Consider the following 19898-nt stretch of genomic DNA (forward strand, 5'->3'; position numbering starts at 1 on the left):
ACACTTGATAAAATAAGTATGATGGAAGGTATGGAAAAAGCAGTTGTAATACCTATAGCTGCAAGAAAAGCTGTCCTTTTTTACTTGGTTAATGTGAAACTTCCATGTACTACACATTGGACAACACTAGTAGTAACAAATGGTGTTTGCAAAGAAAATTCTCCACAATTGGCTGGTAAATCATTTTATTGACAAGCATAATAGCACAAATGCCTGCAATATACATAAGAAAATAAGCAGGCTCAAATGACTTGGATTTCTCTCAATGCTCTCTTCCCATACAAAATGTTGGGAGTTCTGGGCTAACACACATTTCAACACAGTAGCAACTTCAGAGCTTGCTTGACATTGCAATCTACAGTAGATGCAATAATTCAAACAAATCATTCCAGTTAATTCAAGCAACGCTAGTCAATTAATGTCATTCTTAAAGCATCTTGAAGGCACTTAATGGTATCAACAGTTTATTAGAACTTTTTAGCTTCCCACTTTGAAGGAAAGCAAGAAATTTGCCACTCAGTATAAACCCATCTAGCACACAATATGGAAAGGAACTGGGTGGGGCAAAGTGCCCAAAAACAGTCAAATAGAGATTGTTTACGAGACAAATAGCATAAGAACTTGCATAGCAACTACAGAAGACAGTTATCATCATGGCCACTGCAGGATTGGAGGCCTCTCCCAAAGGCCTTCAATTAACCCTCTTTTACGCAAGCTGACTCCATTTTATACATTCAAATTTCCTACGGTCATTACTAAACCTAACTTTCTGCAATCCTCAGCTATGCTTTCCATCCTTTGGTTCCCACTCCGTCATTCTAACTGACCACCAGTCACCTGTCCTATGTGCTTACATTACATGCTTAGCTCAATCTTTTTTTCCCTCTTAGTGTCGACTAGGATACTGGTTCTGCTGTCTTCCATTCTCTTAATGTTATACTTATTATTTTCCGTTCTGCTGCTGAAATAAGACATAGCTTTCCGAACCTGCCATCATCCATGAATCACCGAATTTTATTGAATGCACAATGTGAAAAGAGATCGAAACAGAAACAATCTCAAACAACATCAATGTGCTGATTAATTGTCACTATTCCCGATTGTTAAAACCAACACTTCTACTTTTTCAGTATATATTAACACGAGTCTACTGGTGTTTCTACAAAGGTGACAAAGATATCAGAGGTCAATGTGTTTACATAATTAAATGCAGGGTCATTACATAGAAAGCAGATTACAAATGTTAGGGCATCAACAGCCATATTGTCAATTCATATTATAGCTGATCCTTTGGTACTTCTGGACCAATTAAGGCTTAATCCGGGGTCATTAAAACAGTACAGAATTCCAGTACAATTTAATTTAGTATAACGGAACCTTGCATAAAGCAAAAATGTGTCCATTGTATCCGATTACCATTAGTAAATACAGAAACTGGTTCAAATTAACTCGCGATCCATTAGCTGAGCTGTGCTCAACATTAGTCTAAGTCGGGGGTCTCAAACACGTGGTCCACCGGTCCTTTTGCCCGCGGCCCGCACATGAATCTTCGTCCCATATTTTTTGTATGACTTTGTGACTGTTTATGACATTGCTAAGTGGTTCTCGCATTATTTTCTCGCCTATCGAGATTAATAACACTTTGTTCGGGTAAGCAACACAGACGTGACTGGTCTTAAGCAGTTCTTTTTGTGAGGCACCCCTTGTGGTCACCTTGTCTTGAAACAGAACAGCAGAACAAGAACTCCATACTTAGGATCAGCGTCCTGATTTCAATCATTGTGGAGATCGGTATTGGAATTCTGGAATTCTGACGCCCAATCCTCTTCAGAAATGACCCATATACGAGATATGGGAAAGGCCTTCTTTCAAATGGCAGCGTTAGCTGACATTTTGTTAAAACTCTCCCTCTCTCTCTTTTTTTCAAACTCCCATACATCGAAATGTCACCACAGCAGCCAGGAATCGAACCCATGACCTTATGCATAGAAGTGCATGAGAGCACCATTGCTGCTGAGTTACCATGGCGAGTTACTCATTATTCACCACCAATATGAGTCACAGTACATCTCTGTTGGTATGTCTCTGCTCATTGGAATGGTATTAGACCATACAACACAGCCATAACCTCTGAGAATAAAATACAGTAGACTCTCAGTAAACGGAAATCTGTTAAACGGAGCTGCTGCTTAAATGGAACAACTGAATCTGATATGATTGGTTTCGTACATGAATTCTGCACCCTGTTCATCTCTCAGTAAACGGAACTCCTGTTAAATGGAACACATTTTCCCGGTCCCTTTAGGTTCCATTTAACGAGAGTCTACTGTACCACACACACTGATGCCGAAAGCCATTACCATGAGAACAACACAGTAAACAGTGTAGTAAAAAGTGCAAGACATGATGGCAAACCATGGCCTGATTGGGCTCCTAGTTAAAATGTGCATTTGGTTAGTACAATCCTTCGACACCTTTCAGGTCACATATACTAAAAATATCATTCAAACGTGTATACATTGGGCTACAGTAAGACATGTTTTCACACACTGTAGTAGTGTTCCAACAAAGCATTAGGCCAATGAAACATTACAATAAAGAGATATCTCAAAACATTAATGTATTCACACAATGGCCTCATTAATTCCTTATGGCCTGATCAAGTGGTGTGAATAGATGTCACCGCATCACACATGCGCTTGCTACACTAGTGCTCAAGGACTAAAAGGAGTCCATGTATCACATGTGCCACCAATATTCAGCACCACATAAAACAAAAGACAAATTAATCACATACAACATAGTCCGTTCTTAAAGAGAACACACAATTCGAGCCGACATTACTTCAAATACATCATCAGCATTACCGAAAAAAGGTGTTTAAGACCTATTCAAATATAGTGGTAAAATATTATTGCCAGGGTATTTGTGTCGGAACTGAGCAGTGATCATTACTAAAATAGCAATTTGGTGTTCCCTTTAAGAATGTAGTGTGCTGTATGCAAGAAAACGCGTCCATGTAAAAGCCATGCCATCACATGCACAAACACTTAGTCAGTAAAATTTTTTAAAGTATGGCATGTAACTGTCAAAATATGGCTGTTGTCCTACAACACCATAGTCATGCAATGGAGATGCTGTAAATACAAACAGCAGCAGCCGTAAAAAGTGAACCAAGATAATCTACTCCTGGTGCGCAAAATAACAAGTACAGCACAACATTTTGAGGTGGATGTAAAGTTGGTATAAAAAGTGTAGAAAAAAAAGAAAACTACATTTCTTGGGCCTGAGCACATGACTAAGAATTAAGATTTGATACCTGTTATAATGTATACACAACAAACACAGTGTTGTACCATTTGAGTGGCTGCAAACTAAAACTGTGCTGTAATCCAGTCTTTTCTTCCTTGGAACCTACATACAAAAGGCATTCACTGGATTGATCAAGATTTGGAACTACTGCTAACTGTAGTTGGGACAACACATGAGATGCATTACTGAGCACACATTTTAACTGGCCTGTACAGTGCAGAAAAAAATTGTCCAACACAACTGCTCTTGTTACACTGCAAGGAAGTGACAATACAGTGCTAAAAGTTCATTGGCAATGTATATATATATATGCATAAAACAATCACTGAAAAATAAAATAGACTGTGTATAAATAGCACACAGCTGTAAAAACCACAGATATTTTTAAAATACTATCTGGAAGATAAGTGCCATCTCAATAGCACTCACATTATTGGGCTTGCAAGTATAGAAAGAAGCTAAATAAAATACAATCTCTGCATCAAGTAGTAAATACATTCAATCAATGCAATAAGGCATAATCACTCGGGCTAAAGCAACTGTGCGTACTTGGCTAGCACACGTCACATTTTAACTGCAGCCAGTTTCGATTATCTGTGAAAGACGGTGTGTCAGCCAAGTCGAACAGTTGCCCAATCAATCTCACTTTGACTGCTGTACTGTACGGTGGGCGACCACATTACATCATTCCCACTCAAGAGCCACTTGGCGAGTATTTCGTTCCTACGCTCAACATAGAAGCATCACCCCATGTGGTCAAACAACCCTACGCAGCACAGCGGAACCTTCTTAACTGCCGTATGTTGCATAAAATCTCTTAATACAGAGGACAGTAGTGAAACTACCCAATATGCACAATGTAATTTAAAACTATCATCCGGGATCCTGGAAGCATTTCCCAAACTGTTTCTTGCTATATATCTTTTTCTTTTTTGGGGGTGGACATGACTGTCATTGTTGCATTATGCAGTTACATACGCAAGATGACAGGTAAGTAACGCACAAATTACCAAACGGTGCATCTTGAATGGGGGGATTAAAACGTGTTTACGTGTGACTAAACAATAGTTCTCATTGTTCCGGCCTGTCAAGTTCTGTCTTCTGCGTGTTTAACCGCACAGTGAAACAAAGACACAAACACAATACAGACTGTCCATTTCTATAACTCCACCACTGCTGATGAAGTTTCACTACCGTTATCCGAAAAACATATTTTGTCCTAGTTTGCATATGTTAAAGGACATGTTTACAGCCAAAATGATGAGCATGAAGACATAGAAACATGAATGACACAAACAACTAATCTTCACTGTCATTTTACAACTTGAGTATACTCTAGTTAAACGGGCATCTCAACTGCGGTGAAGCTGAAAAGGAGCTTACTGCTCTCAACCGTGGTTAATGCCAACCATAATCCAAGAGAGTTGCAATCTATCCAGCTCACAGTTAAGGATATAATTATGTCCCACACAATTGCTCACGTACTATCAAAATAATTAATTCATGCAGTATACTCACAACTTCACTGCTGTGCACCGAAAATGGCTAAACACATAAACGTAAACTATAGCTGTAAGCTATACCTATACTCGCACTGAATCTTTTTCTAAAAAATTTTGTTATGTTATAAAAAACTTGTATTTTTGAGTAATAATATCGCAACAATTAAGATCTCAAAGAGCCCAAGCTGCATTCAGGCGATGCAGTGTCTGCTATTTCACTTGTTTGCAAAACATCTGTGACTTTTAATTGATGTTGCCAAGCTCAGTAGGAGGTCAACCGTGGTTAGTGTTCAGTCTGTTGTGTAACCGGGTCAACGGTGTTTAGTGATAATTGTGGTCTCAAATGCAGTTAAGGTCGCCCATCTATCAGGGATATTGCCGTTCCATCTTTTGGCCGTTAACATGTCCTTACTTATTAGCACGACAAAGGTAACAGCGTTGCCGCTCATCCTTGGGTCAGTATTTCAAGAGGCACATTGCGTCGTGAACGGGCAGCGCAACCGCACCTGCCACGGCGATGCCTGTGCTGTCTGCCAGTGACGCAATGCGCAGAGAAAATTCGCGATGCTGAGGCGCCACCTAGAAACGGGGAGAGATGAATTCTGGGTAATTAGATGATACCCCACGGAACGGTACCAGATAGAGAAAGAGAGCACTGGGGAGTCTGATGGCATACCTAACTCTGCACCTAACCCTCCCCCCTGGCTATGCCAGTATCATCGAGTAATGATAACATGCTGAACCATAAATAACCAAGGCCACACACATACCCAGTGGACTCCCCTCCCTTTACTTCAGTGGTTAGGGGGAAGGGCCCCACGGTAAGCTGCTGGGCCTCCCAGAAAACATTCAGAACTGCCGTCCTTTCTTATTTTCATTTTGGGTGGGGTTAGAGTTATTTATTGGGAGATTTATGGATGCACCCACAAAATCGGGAGGACTGGTCAGAAATCGGAAGTCTCCCGGGCAAATCGGGACAGCTGGCAGGTATGCATACCGCACCAAGTATTTTGAGGTATGCATACTGCACTAATTACTCTGATAGAGTCACATCTTTTATTCTATATTTTCTCCTTTCAACAATCTGTGTAACTATTTCGTCATTGTGGACGCAAAATAATTTCATGCCAGTCAGTGTGGCAGTCACCAAATGAACATTCCCGCATTTATTACATACTTGAAGAGGGAAATCTCAGTTCCCAGAGCTGAAACTTGCTCTCATGTGGACTATGAAGCTGCATAAGGAACCCTATAAAGAAGGTCACCCTTCTCGCTAATCCCTGTCCAGTATTGCTAATATCCTGCTTATTCCTGCTATCTTTGTTATTCTACGATCCATCACACTCAACTTCGTTCTCATTCCCTTGGCACCCACTGTGTTACTCTTAACAAACCACTAGTTAGTATCTGTTTTACACAACTTGCGAACTCTGCTCCTACTCCTTAATCCCAATTAAAGCATCGGCTAACCGAGTTCTGGCTTTCGCATCATAATAAACATATCTCTCTCTTTCATCGTTCTGCCATGTTATGATCTTGCATTAAAGCCCTATCATTCTCCATTTCATAGGCCATAGAGGCCTTTTTCAATCTGTTTGTACGTGCTCTTTGTGTAGAATGCACAAGGCAACAGTTTGTATAGCAACAACTAGTACGTATTCAGACACTTTTCTGTGGCATGCAGACACTCGGGGAGCTATGCTATAGAAAGAGTGTAGAGCCTTTGCTGAGCAAAGGTGAATGAACTCACGTCCTTTGAAATGCGGTAGAAAGTGTTGACGTACGCAGCGCCACCGAGGAGACCTTCGTACAGGACAATGACAACTACAATCCAGAAGCTTGGCAGGAAGAGGAAGTAGGCCTCCGAAAAGATGAAGGCCACATTGGCGAACTATGTAATTAATGAGAGACCATACGCATTGCGTTAATTCTCGTTAGCACGTGTGTTGTGAATATGCGCTACTAACCAAAATATACCATGTTAATCGCATGGATAGGACTACTGCTAGAAGCTTTGTTTGCAAAGACTACATGGATAATTATCAGCAGGAAGGAGGCTTAAAAAGAAACAAACATTAGCATTGCAGTGGGCTTCAACAACTTTCCAGTCGTGGTCACGAGAAAAGATGTGCACGGGCATTAAATCACCGATGCTAGTTACTAGTACTATTGCAATGCCATTTAAGTACTAACCTGCAGTATTGGAAGCAGCCACAGCTTTCGTATTTGTACGACATTAACGGAAGACCGAGAAATGAGCACACCAACTTGGTACATAACTTGGAGCCTGAAACAAGCACCAAGTGGAAGCAATGTCGAATGCATGACAACGAACTATTGAATTCTGTGAAATGTAAATGCAGTTGGGTACTCACCATCTGTATTGCTCCTTGTGCGTAAGCGTTATATTCCTAAACACGATTAGCTCCAGCTGTAACCGCAAAACGATAGCATGAACACACTACACTTGTATCTAGCGCATTTAAAGGGCTCAAAGAAATACGAGTGCACACGTACCAGCCCCTGGTTTATGAAGTATTCAGCGAAGTACACAAACCCAAGGGGAATCATGAATCTGAGCAGTGGCTGGAATCACAGCAGTGCAATGTTATGAGTTTCACTATGTAACACTGTATCTAATGCACGTATTGCAAATCTTTATCACTGCTATCATCATCAGCCTCATCGCACGGCGCATGTAGCATGGCTCATGTTGTGAGAATTGAATGCTCTGGCTCTTGGCCCAACTGGCCACCTTTAGTGCATTTTGGGTATAGCAGAATGACATGTGGCAGTGTAATCTGTATGTGTACATATGAGGTATTTGTACAGGTTAATCAGACATACTTCACGTTGTATATGACAAAATTGCCAGTTGCATGCGTAAATGGCCTGGACAGAGTATTACAAACACTAACACGGAATGTGCACTTTGAAGACTAATTTTTAGTTACACTTATAAAGCACCTACACCTGTTTTAAAGAGCTCTTTAGCAAGGTTCCATGCCACTAGATTGTATTATATGCCTTTACCGATATGTTCAAGAAGATAGATAGAAAGAACTGTTTGAGAAAGAAAGCATAGTGAATGTATGCCTCAATCTGTACAATGATTCGAAATAGCAGGCGCAAAAAAGACGATGGACGAAAAGGGAGACATACACACAGGGCACCACTGCCAACAATGTTTATTCCAAGAAAAAACGGGTGCTATTTATGCAGACGTCTTGAAAAAATCGCAAACCAGCCAAGTGGACCAAGAGCCACCTCGTGTAAAAGAAAAGGTGGCTGTGATATCGTATCTTCATCGTGTGTCCCACAACTTGAAGAAGATTGCTAAGCGAGCAGGTGTAAAGGTAATCTTCTCTGCGCCTTTGAAAATGTCTAAGCTTTGCAAAATGATGAACCCTTGCCTCCGAAAAGCACCAGCCTGTACCATAAACCACGAAAGTAAATTTGTCGAACGCCAGGTTGGCGTGGTCTACGATATTCCCCTGTCTTGTGGCAAGAAGTACGGAGGAGGCCAAACTGAGCAGTGCTTAAATGACAGGCTTAGACAGCATTGCAACAATGTTAGGAATGGCAGAGAGGGTCACCTGGCAATACATTGCAGAGATTGCAAGTGTGTACCGGATTTTCGCGCATGCTCCGTGATTGCCAAAAGTCCAGACAAGTGGAATAGATTAATAATTGAGGCAAAAAAATTGGGGGACGCTTAAGCTTCGCCTTTAAGAGTTGAACGCGATAGCAATATCCTGCCCCTAGTGCGCACTTCGAACACTACGAGTGTTTAACAGAATATGCGCACTAAGGTGTGTGCCTTATGTAATGGGTAACATGCTGTAAGCCAGGAGCAATTATGTGCGAAAAACTTTTTCGAAGTTGCGCTGCACCCACTACGTGGTCTTAAGGGAATATGCGCAGTAATGTGTGTGCCTTTTGTAATGGGTGGCTGTCTTTAAAACACCAAGTCGTTATGATATTGACATGGAGTGACGCCCGATGGCAATGTACGCTTGTACCACGCAATATTACTGCGATATTACATGTCGTACTGCGACACCCGTATACAGGACGCGTATTTTTGGGAAGCATGAAAGTTACTTTATGTGCAGCCCCAAGCAGAGGCGTGGCTGTGTGGTAGAACACCTGCTTGCCACGCAGATGGCCTGGGTTCGATTCTCACTCGGACCCAACATTTTTATTATTAATTTTATTTGCAGCTTTTTCGATTTTTCGGTCACGGACAAGATGATGATTTTTCGTTCACAACCAACGGTGCCGACGCCGACGGCGGAATTTCTGCGATACGAGCTCTTTAACGCTGTCGCGTTAAAAAGATTATTGAAGCCGGTTGCATGAGTGTGGCTTCCGTATCTTTATCTCAGAAAGAGTTGCGATATCTGAATGCGACTGCGCAGCAATAAAACATGACAACACTGTCTGCATAAATAGCACCGGTTTTTTCTTGGAATAAACATTGTTGGCAGTGGTGCCCTGTGTGTATGTCTCCCTTTTCGTCCGTTGTCGTCTTTGCGCCTACTATTTCGAATCATGCAATACTGACACATCCAGTTGCTCATTCTCACATCAATCTGTACAAGTTTGACTGTTATGGATTGACGTCCTTGAAATCTTCATTCATATTGGTCAGGTAGTTTGCTTGATTGAAGGAAGTATAGTAACGAGCAATTTGTCATCTTTTGAAGCAGCTTACAAGGAAAACTTGTTAGCACTACAAAATGGTAATTCACCATACACAACAGATCTTAGCCCTGTTTCCAGATCACACTGTTTTGTATGTTTGAGGTGGATCAGAAAATGATCACTGGTGTAAGGGTTCATTCTAAGTAAGGAATTAATGTTGGTGGCACTGTCTGAACAAATTAAGGTGAACACAAAAAAAAAAAAAAGTTGAATGGTCAAACGCATCCTTCGTGAGAAATCTGCCACCACTCTTGTCCCCAACTGAATCTCTGACTGACCTTCATGAGCTTGAGCTTTTGCACAAAGGTGAGTGTGTTGTTCTCATCTTCAGAGCAACCGCTACAGCTCAGAAGGAGAGGCTCTTCGTCGGGCACAGCCACGGCAACGGGCCGCCGTGAATCCGTCCTGGGGCGTACCAGGATTCCCCAGAAGCTGCGCAACAGGAATCAAGATCACTGACCTGTCGCCATGTGTCAATGGTCTTGCATGCAAAATGCTGTGTACTGCCAATGAGCGCCATGATGGTTGTGTGCTACTCAGTGGGACAGCTTGACATTCATTGACAGAAGGAATGAGAAGAAGAAAAAAAAGAAAGAAACCAGAATGTTTAAAGAATCCCCTTAGTGCTACAGTAAGTGCTCTTTCGAGTGCTAAAACTTTGCTCGAGCGCACCCCATGGAATGCTACAGCACAAGTTAGCCTGCAGTCTTTTGGCCCTTTTTCAGCATCCAAAAGACTGCGGTTTTCTGGCGTCACAAAGTGCAAGGAAAACTTTATTTTTGTGTGGATTCCATCACGGGGGACACCAGCGATACGATTACAACTGAGATTAACGGTTCGGGCGCGCTGTACCATGGAATTCGACAGCTCCCGACTCCTGTTTGCTCCGCAGTAAACAGCTGGGAGCACTGGGCACTCGCTTGGTACCCATTACTAGGCAGTCATCGGTTGTGGGTTTTGTACTTTTGTGACCTGTTCTGTGCCTGCATGAGACTAATTCATCGGCGGCATTAATTTGACACAGCATGCACAAGAGGGTCACCGCTGCTTGGCGATGCCTCTGTTCACCACATTGTTCTAAGCGGGTCAAGCTCTTCGCGTGCTTTGGGGCATGCGGCTTAATATGCATACGTTTGGGTTGGGACCGGAAGAAATTTCAAGCAAAGCGATTTTGTTATAACGAGGAATTACTGTACAGGAATGATTTGCACATTACAAATATAGTCAGATACAACTTTACAAGTCCGCGGGATTTCCTCTTCAAAGGCGGATGCACACAAGCCTGCACCAGTGAGTGCGCACTTCAGACTGACGTCATGAGCCGGACGACCGGTAACCATGCCTCCGGAGAAGATTGCAGAGTGCATGAGCGGGACTATTTCTTTAGTAACGGAGATGTTTGACTGCCGTGCTCCGGTCGTCTGGGTGGGGCCTCTCCGGACTCCTTATCTGATTATAGTGAAGCACAACATCTGAAATGAATTTCCACTGTCAAAATACCAGTATGACTATGACCAAATGCAATGAAATAGGGGAAGTTGCGTGAATAATAAGCATTCAAAATTCCACAAGCATTGAACCTCTGTCCTGCTAGACAATTGAAAATTCTTGGCATTTTTGTTGTGGGCAGTGGATACACACCGTAATTTTTTGTTGCACTTGCCTGATTGCAAGCAGCACTGGCACGCACAGCATAACAAGGAGGGTTGTCTCGGGCGTAAGGACCGACGCCATGGCCGCGTACGAAAAAGCACCAAGTACACCTGCACCACCTAACGCGCATGACAGCAGCATGTTAAAATGGGATTACTTGTAGGGCACAACCATATGTAGCTTGGTGAGTAAACCTACGGTACCCTACTCATTCACAAATTATTCCAGAACACTGCCAATGAATAGAGAAAAACGGCCCGTTTCAGTCTTCTCATTCAAACTCTGTGTTCAAGTCACATGGCTACCCGCTGCGGTGATCTAGTGGTTATGGTGCTTGACTGCTGACCCGCAGGTCACGGGATCCAATTCCGGCTGCGGCGGCCACATTTCGATGGAGAGAGAGAGAGACATAACTTCATTTTTGTCCTTGCTGGGGTCAAGGGAGGTGGAGGCTGGGAGACTAGCCCTACAGGAGTCCCGCTTCCTCAGGCAGCGGCCAGACCTTGGGTCTTGGCGGCGTCTTCGGCCAGCCGGACTGCCCAGAGTTGGTCATCCGGGCACGCACTGAGCAGCATAGCCACCCACTGCTTGGGCGTGGTTATCTTAAATTTAGGGTTCTTGCTGTGTTTGATGTTGTGTGTGTCGCTGCGGGACATGCGCAGATAATGTGGTCGAGCTTGGGGGGAGCAGCCCCGCAAGCTTTGCATTGTGGTGTACAAACAAACATCCGAGTATATGCGACTATACAGCGTGGGTGTGGGGAATGTTCGTGTCTGTAATGATCGCCATGTTGTTGACTGGTGCTTATTTAGTGACTTGCCAGGGGGGTGGGTACTTCAATCTTGCCCTACGGTAATGCATACGAATTTCACCATACGTGACCATTTTTTCTATCACGTGGCCACACCAGGACTCTACTTCCTCGTTCTCAGCCTGCTGGGCTCGTTGGGAGGGTAGCTGCTCTGATGACAGGTGACGCACCTGGTGGACGACTTCTTGGGCAGTGTCGTGAGCAGCTTCGTTCCCAGCAAGGCCCGAATGGCCCGGAGCCCAGATTAAAAGAACTTGACGGCAACGAGACGGGGATGTGCTTGTGAGCATGCAGTTCGCTTGTGGTGGGATGAGGCCCTTGGTGAAGTTGCGGATAGCTGTCTTGCTGTCACTAACGATGCAAGCAAAATGGCAGAGGCCCGTGTGCTTAGATTTAGGTGCATGTTGAAAAAATTTGTTCGAATAGGCTTTCTCAACTTAATAAAGAAGGGAAATGCCTTTCCGTTCCACAAGAGCCCAGGTTACAACCTCACTTTGCACAATCCAAACTTGAAGATGTGAATTTTTACAGCGAAAGCTGTTATGAGATCACAACAACGGCCGTTTTTGGTGCTGTAGTTGCCCGCCGCGCGTAACCGCTATTGTGCGGAAAAAAGCTAAATAAGAAAAAATTTCCAGGATGGAACGTGGTTTGTACCTGAACCCCCTGCGTGGGAGCCCAGTATTCTACCACAGCGCCATGCCAGTGCTTCAAACTCCTTTGAAAAAAGACCCTATACAGGCCTCATGTCGTAAAAGGAACCACATTAACATATTGTTACGGTTAAGGTTTAAGTATGTTTATTTACAGGGCAAGGTTGATGGTCGGGCAATGATGGCATCAGTAGACTGCCCCAGCTCACGTCTTCTTCCTCTTCTCCTTGCTCGGCTCATACCTGCTGCATTCCCCGGTTCCCAGATGAAACCCAGTGGGCAGGTCAGAATCACTGGGAATGTGTTGGGTGAAACCGCTTGAGACGGGCAATGTGTACCAGCTCAGTCTGGCTTGACCGACGTCCAGCTGATGTCAGACATGCCACCACATGCGTCAAATCCAGCGCCTCCCCTACTTTTTCAGTGCCTGGGCGAACACTCTCCTCTGGTTGTCGAGCGCGCGCTCCCCCTCCGCTCGCCGCTGCCGCGTGGTGGCGCTGTGCAAGTAGACTATGTGTGTTTTATGCGGTTACAGAAACACACCTTAGAGACTTGGAAGAGCCACCACATATTGACAATTATATTTGGGAAGGATGTAACAGGATCACATCAGAAAGGAGAGGTGGGGGTGTTGGAATGCTAATTCATAGCAGAACAAAATGGGATAGAGTGAAGCAGACGTGTTCAGAGCACCTTTGGGTTTCGGGCACAGTAGGTGGAAAGAAAACGTGGCTAGGTGTAGCATACTTGTGGACAGGGAATAACTGCAGAGAAAAGAATCTGGAGATAGTGAAATGCATAAGCACCGATATTAAAGAATTTGGTCATGATGCCGAAATAATCCTTCTAGGGGACATGAACGCTCACATTCGTGACCTTGACGGTATTCAGACACCAATGGCAAGTTATTGGTAGATCTCTGCGAGCAACATAGTCTTGAGATAGTTAACGTGGGGCCGAAGTGTGAGGGGCAGATCACGTGGGAAGTCGGAAAACAGGCAATCGAGCATTGATTATTGTCTCATGACAGAAGGAATATATGACAAACTTAGAGAGATGAGAATAGACGAGGAAGGCATTAACAGCTTGGGTAGTGATCATAAACGCATAATAATTACAAATGGATATAAAACTGAAAATAAGAACATAGAATCAAAATTTGGCAGCTTGTATCTAAATGACAAACAAATAACGAATGTAGCCGCAAGAGTCGAAGAAAAAGTAGACGAACTGCCAGGCAAAGACTGGAAGTATAGTGAGCTGCTACATATAATCACAAAGAAATGGAAAAAGAGAAGAAAACTATTTGTTGGAAAGGAAAGAGAAAGCCAAAAAGTTGGTGGAACAAAGAAATCCGGGAGGCGATCGAGAAGCGGACGTGAGGCATCACGGGAGCACAGACAGGCAAAAAAAGAGAAGCGGCCACAGGACGAAGTCAACCAAATATGGGAAATATATTTAGAGCAAAAATCCATCGTGCAGAAATTAGTCGAGGCAAAAATTAAGGTGAAAGTGAACGCTGGATGACAGAGATTCGCGAAAAGAAGAAGGCCGCGCCTAGATATTTTGGAGCCACCTAAAAGCGCTAGGTAGGAAGTCTGTCACAATGCAACAACGTTTGGTATATGAAGGAGGAAATCAATTGGAAGGGCATGAAGCGCTAGGTTACATCCGAAAGATAACAGCCGATTCTTTTAAAAAAGGTCACCCAGGGATTCCCCCGGTAGGTAATAGTACGCAAAGGAGTGCAACTGACGAAGATGTAGTACTAGAGAATTTCAATTGGAAGAAGGCCGAAGGAAAAATTCCTAAGCGCACTACTCCGGGCTTAGATGGGGTTCCCGTCAGCCTCATTAACGAACTCGGACATAACACTAAAGAAGCACTGCTGAAAGCCGTAGAAAAGTGCTTACAGGAGCGGGAATACCAGACAGTTGGCGAAAAAGTAGAATGAACTTAATCTATAAAGGCAGGGGAGAAAAGGATAACATTCGCTCGTATAGACCGCTAACCATTACATCGGTGCTATACAGGTTGGCGATGCAGGCAGTAAAATTAAAAATAGAAGCGTGGGTAGAACAAAATGATATTTTGGGAGAACTTCAGAATGGATTTCGAATCGACAGGCGGTTAGACGATAATCTGTTTGTTCTTACCCAGTGTATAGAAATATCGAAAATAGAAAACAGGCCCTTATACATAGCTTATCTAGATATCACCGGAGCGTATGACAACGTTAAGCAGGAAATTTTGTGGGATATATTGAAAGAAGTGGGCATAGGGGACGACTGTATACAGCTTTTGAGGGAAATGTACCGAGAAAATACAGTTTGTATAGAATGGGAAGGAATAAGTAGCTAAGGACAGCGTTGAAATTAGCAAGGGGCTGAGACAGGGATGTCCTTTGTCCCCGCTGTTATTCATGCTGTACATGGTGAGGATGGAAAAAGCTCTAGAAGGTAGCAACATTGGATTTAATTTGTCACACAAACAGGTCGGCACGATGGTTGAGCAGAAGCTTCCAGGTCTATTTTATGCTGATGATATTGTCTTATTTGCGGACAGTCAAGATGATATACAGCGACTGGCAGATATATGCGGAAGGGAATGTGAGGCTCTAGGACTAGGATTTAGTGCAACAAAATGTGGCTTGATGGTATTCAATGATCACGAAGACCATGCGGTCTTCATACAGGGCCAAAAAATACCGAGGGTAAGCGAGTACAAGTACCTCGGAGTATGGGTAAATGAGGGGGATAGATATATGGAGGTACAAGAGAAAGCATCGGTAGCAAAGGGAAGAGGAATGCTGCAATTATGAAGCACAGAGCTTATGGGGATACAATAGGTACGAGGTGCTTCGAGGGCTGTGGAAGGGTGTGATGGTCCCGGGGCTTCCATTTGGGAGCTCAGTGGTTGCATGACGTCAGAGGTACAATCAGGATTGGATGTAAATCAAAGGACGGTGGGCCGCCTCGCGTTGGGCGCTCACGGGAAGACGACAATTGAGGCTGTTAAAAGGAGATATGGGATGGACAGGCTTTGAAGTGAGGGAAGCTCAGAGCAAAATGAGATTCGAAGAGAGGCTGAGGAAAATGAAGAAGAGTAGATGGGCAGAGAAGGTTTTCAGGTATTTGTATAGAAAAGCGTTGACACGCAGTGGAGAAAAGAACTAGGAGGCTCACCAGTAAATATACGGCTAGCAGTGCGGGCGATATGGCAACAGGGAGCATTAAGCGGAAGGTCAGGGAGGCGGAGAGGACTTATTGGATGACAGCGATGGAAAAGAAGCCGGCTTGAGTAACTACCGAAAGGGAAAAACGAAATAAGGAGGGAAAGGTTTTATGATAATTCAAGGGAAGCGCTTTACTGTTTGAAGCAAGGTCGGGCTGCCTTAGAACGCGAAGTTATAAAGCGAGATTCAGTAACGAAGACGAACACTGTACATGCTGCGGGGGAACTAAGGAAACGATGGAACATGTACTGATTGAATGTGGCGATATTCACCCAGGTATACTTGTGGGCACGAGTCTACAGGAAGCCTTGGGTTTTAGGGACAACAATGGAAAGCTGAACACGTCCGCAATAGAAATAAGTAAGAGACGGTTAGAGTATTGGTGGCAGAAGAGTAGAGATAAAGTACAAAAATAAATAATGGGGGGGGGGGGGGGGGAAAAAGGTCATTCTGCCTTAAGAGGCAGAGAGATAGACCGTGAATTTATAAATATTTTGGTATAATAAGATAGATTAATCAATGTAGACAAGGTATTAGGCCAGCATGAAACAAGGAAGTTTTTCTTTTTTCTTCGAGCATGGTGGCAGACATGTCACCGCCCCGTTATAAAGGGGACGCTCATAGCATCCATCCATCCATCCATGGGAAGCAGGCGCTGAGCGGCCGTGCGTATTACGAAGTTCACGAATTCGTGTTTGCATCAGAGTTTATTTGCGTTCAAGCTTCTCGCAGGCTTTAACATGTACAGGGGGACGGAAAGAAACGTGAACATAGCGACGTGCTGTTTTCATCACGCTCTGACCATGGTGGCAATAAAAAGACACTAGATAGTCTTTGATTGTATAATGTAGGACTCAGTCTTTTCATCAATCATCCAGGCAACAACCACTTGAAAATAAATGTGAAGCAGCAAGGAATATAGGTGCCGCATGTTTGAGTTTCTTTCCATCCCCGCTGTACGTATCCCACAGGCAGTCTGTCAGGCCGTGCTGCCGGTTCGAGGCTTGCATTCGAGTTTGACAGCATTTATTTATTTTATTAATATTTCAAATACCCTCAGGGTATAAACGTACATTGAAGAGGGGAGGGGCAAAGTTAACACATAACTACTTGGTTATAGATACAAAACAGAAATACAAATATCACAATGACACTTTTAACGAATTTCGGTTACAATAACAAAGGCCAAAAAGTACGTCAAGTGAATAACAAAGAAATCACAACTCTTAATTGGCATTTTATACGCGTTTAACACTGAACACTTAATTCGCGTTTTATTTCGGGCTATTGCAGCCACGTCCATTGCATGCCTTAGTATGTCGTTACTGTTCTGTTCCACTCTGCAAATGGAACGGAAAGAAATCACGATTGTCTCTTTTATTTCCCTTTATTGATAAAGGAAAGAAAAAACTCACAGGGTCCCTTATGCATTCACCTAAGACGACTGAAATGCGAATCCATCTGCTTTTTCTTTCTTCTCAGTCAATGTATTGAACATCCCCTGCTTCCCTCCGAGATTTTTCTGCACCTGACGTGATTTTCTTACAGCCTCCAGGATCGGAGGCACATGTACTGCAAGCTTTCTGCACCTCAGATGGCTATGCACTGCCTCTGTGATCGGCCCACTTTAACCAAGCGAAGATGTAATATGACGACGTCACGTGATGTAATGCCACGATGATGTCACAAAGTTTTATTATCTGTGACATCATCACGGGATGATTTCTTGCATCACTCGTGTTGACACCGCCGACGGTCAATTTTCGCGTTTTATGAGGCAGTTTAAGGCTTTCGCCTAAATACACTGTTCGGCTGTCCCTCCATAAAATTCCAACTGCTGCTGGTGTTCAGGAGAGGTTGCTTGCAGTAATTAGGCGGGATAATTGGTCTCCTAATACATATTCAAACTACACTAGAATATGTAGCCGTCATTTACGACCCGAAGCTTTCACAGAATATAAGAAGCGGCGGCTTAAGAAGGATGCCGTAGTGTCAGTCTTTGCAGACTACCCTTCACGTTTGCAGCTCAAGGTAAACAACTGAACCAAGCATGGCAAGTATCACTAAACGTGACCGTGCTGCGTCCGAACAGTCAACGAATGCATGTACCAGTAGCAATGCTGCCTTGCGATCGCCGCCATGTGCAACGCTGACATTAGGTCCCGAAGCTGAAGAATCGGAGCCCATGGACACTACACGCGCTACCGGGGAAACAACCGACAGTCATCATGTACAGTGTCACAATGAGTGCGTTCACAAGGCTGGGCAGGTTGCCCCATGCGACAAAAGCGCCAGGGTCGACAGCCATTCAGCCTCTACATTGCTCACTACCGAAAACGCCAAATGGAAGAGAAAAGAAATAGAGCTGAGGAGCCAGATACTGAGGCTACAACAATCCGTCGACAAAAACGAACTCAAGCAACTGACAAGAGGCCGCATTTTTCACACCTATCACATTGGCTCAAGTTGAGAGTCGGCACTACAACTTTACACTTGAACAACAGCGTCTGTTCACACACATCGGCCAGCGTTGCAGGAAGCGCGCGGCATACGCAGCTGAATTTTGTTTGTTTTTTGTACCACCACAATTTAACTGGTTTAAGCTCTGAAATGATGTAATCACTTGGCATAGTTCTTCATTTTCTGGCACCAACTGTTACTTGCTCTCGGTGGCAACAAATGTAATTTTAAAAAGCTTTAGGAAGAGAACGGGTGATCACGTATATCCCTGGAAGCAGTCTAGTGACATTTCGTGCTATTTAGCACATGAACTCCAGGCTTGCGTATAGTGTGCTACACCAGCAGGCGGTAGACGCATCGGGGAACTTTAAGCATCCTAGCTTTCAGTATTAGCTCCTGGCAAATGCTGCTTTCAAAAATCTGCTTTCAGACAGTCAAAAACTGACTATCACTCAAGCGAACGTAACTGGTGACACTGCGCATTACTGGCATGCACTCTCTGGTATACGCCTAGCAGACGACGCGCTAGCATCTCGATCAAATAGCCACGAATGACACATGCCTTTGAAATGGGCTGGGCACCCAGAACGACAAGCACTTCATGATTCCCGTTTACTAGTTTTCATTATACTTTAAACAGCGCGACTGTAGCCGAAACCTGAACCATATAGCAGCTTCAAATGCAGCCACGGCATTTGTTTCCGTGAGCGACGATGCGACGGCGAGTCTACTACAGTGGTGGCGCCTAGCAGCTAAAAGCAGCACTAACGCCGATGGCCAGCTCCCATTGCGCTCCGCTCCTTCGCCCAGGCACAGAAAAATAGAGGAGGCGCTGGTCAAATCGCTCAAGCAATCAACGATGACGAATGGGTCCGTGTACTGGGGTAATAACTTTTCACATAAGCCACGCTTACATTGTGGGGTCCACAGCCACACAAAGTCTCCTTTGCTGTACGAAACAGACTGATGTCAGCTGTCATAGCATTCTTTTCATCGGTGCTGCGATGCCACAGTACGAAGATGAACAATACGCTGGGCTTCTTCAGCAAGACACAGCGCCTTGGCGACAGAGTACTCGCTATGAAAGTCAAACAGTAGTATCGTGTCGATGCAGCTTAGTGGTGGACGTGCTTAGTGGTGGACGTGCGTAAAGGAGATAAAAAGGACTGCAATCAGTCATCTCATGCTTTGCAGTATTTTACGCATAAGTGATGAAGAGGAGAACGTCATCCCAGTCTTTGAGGTCGGACAATACATCCATGGCCAGCATGTTAGTGTTCTGTTCGTATGCTCTACAAGTCCATGGCAGAACTGCGAATTGCCTAGACGAGAGAGTTCTTCTGCAGCGTCTGCAATGAACTGATGACCACGGTCACTAATGATGACACGGGGAGGACCATGCCGAAGAATAATAAATTGAAGCAAAAACATTGCAACGCACGCAGCTGTTGAAGATGGTGTGGCCGCCGTTTCGGCGTAGGAGGTCAGGTGGTCAACACATACTATCACCCATCGATTGTCGTTAGATGATCGTGGAAATGGGCCCAAAAGATCGATTTCCACTT

The 19898-nt window shown here is 44.1% G+C and overlaps 1 protein-coding gene across 2 annotated transcripts in view; it reads right to left on the minus strand.

Moving 5' to 3' along the window:
• Positions 1-168: 168 nt before the first annotated feature.
• LOC119404952 (battenin) overlaps positions 169-19898 on the minus strand; it is a 33930-nt gene continuing 14200 nt past the window's right edge. The window contains exons 9-15 of one of the 2 annotated variants that reach the window (XM_037671679.2): positions 11185-11293; positions 9800-9953; positions 7332-7400; positions 7190-7245; positions 7008-7101; positions 6565-6705; positions 169-3414 (exon numbers count right to left, since the gene is read on the minus strand). In XM_037671679.2, the coding sequence (XP_037527607.1) occupies positions 3184-3414; positions 6565-6705; positions 7008-7101; positions 7190-7245; positions 7332-7400; positions 9800-9953; positions 11185-11293 (854 nt within the window). In that variant the 3' untranslated portion in view covers positions 169-3183. Of the gene's footprint in view, positions 3415-4534; positions 5394-6564; positions 6706-7007; positions 7102-7189; positions 7246-7331; positions 7401-9799; positions 9954-11184; positions 11294-19898 lie in introns of those variants that run through there. The other variant, XM_037671682.2, reaches the window with a different exon arrangement.

This window comes from Rhipicephalus sanguineus, chromosome 9 (genome assembly GCF_013339695.2).
Source record: "Rhipicephalus sanguineus isolate Rsan-2018 chromosome 9, BIME_Rsan_1.4, whole genome shotgun sequence".
Taxonomy (NCBI): domain Eukaryota; kingdom Metazoa; phylum Arthropoda; class Arachnida; order Ixodida; family Ixodidae; genus Rhipicephalus; species Rhipicephalus sanguineus.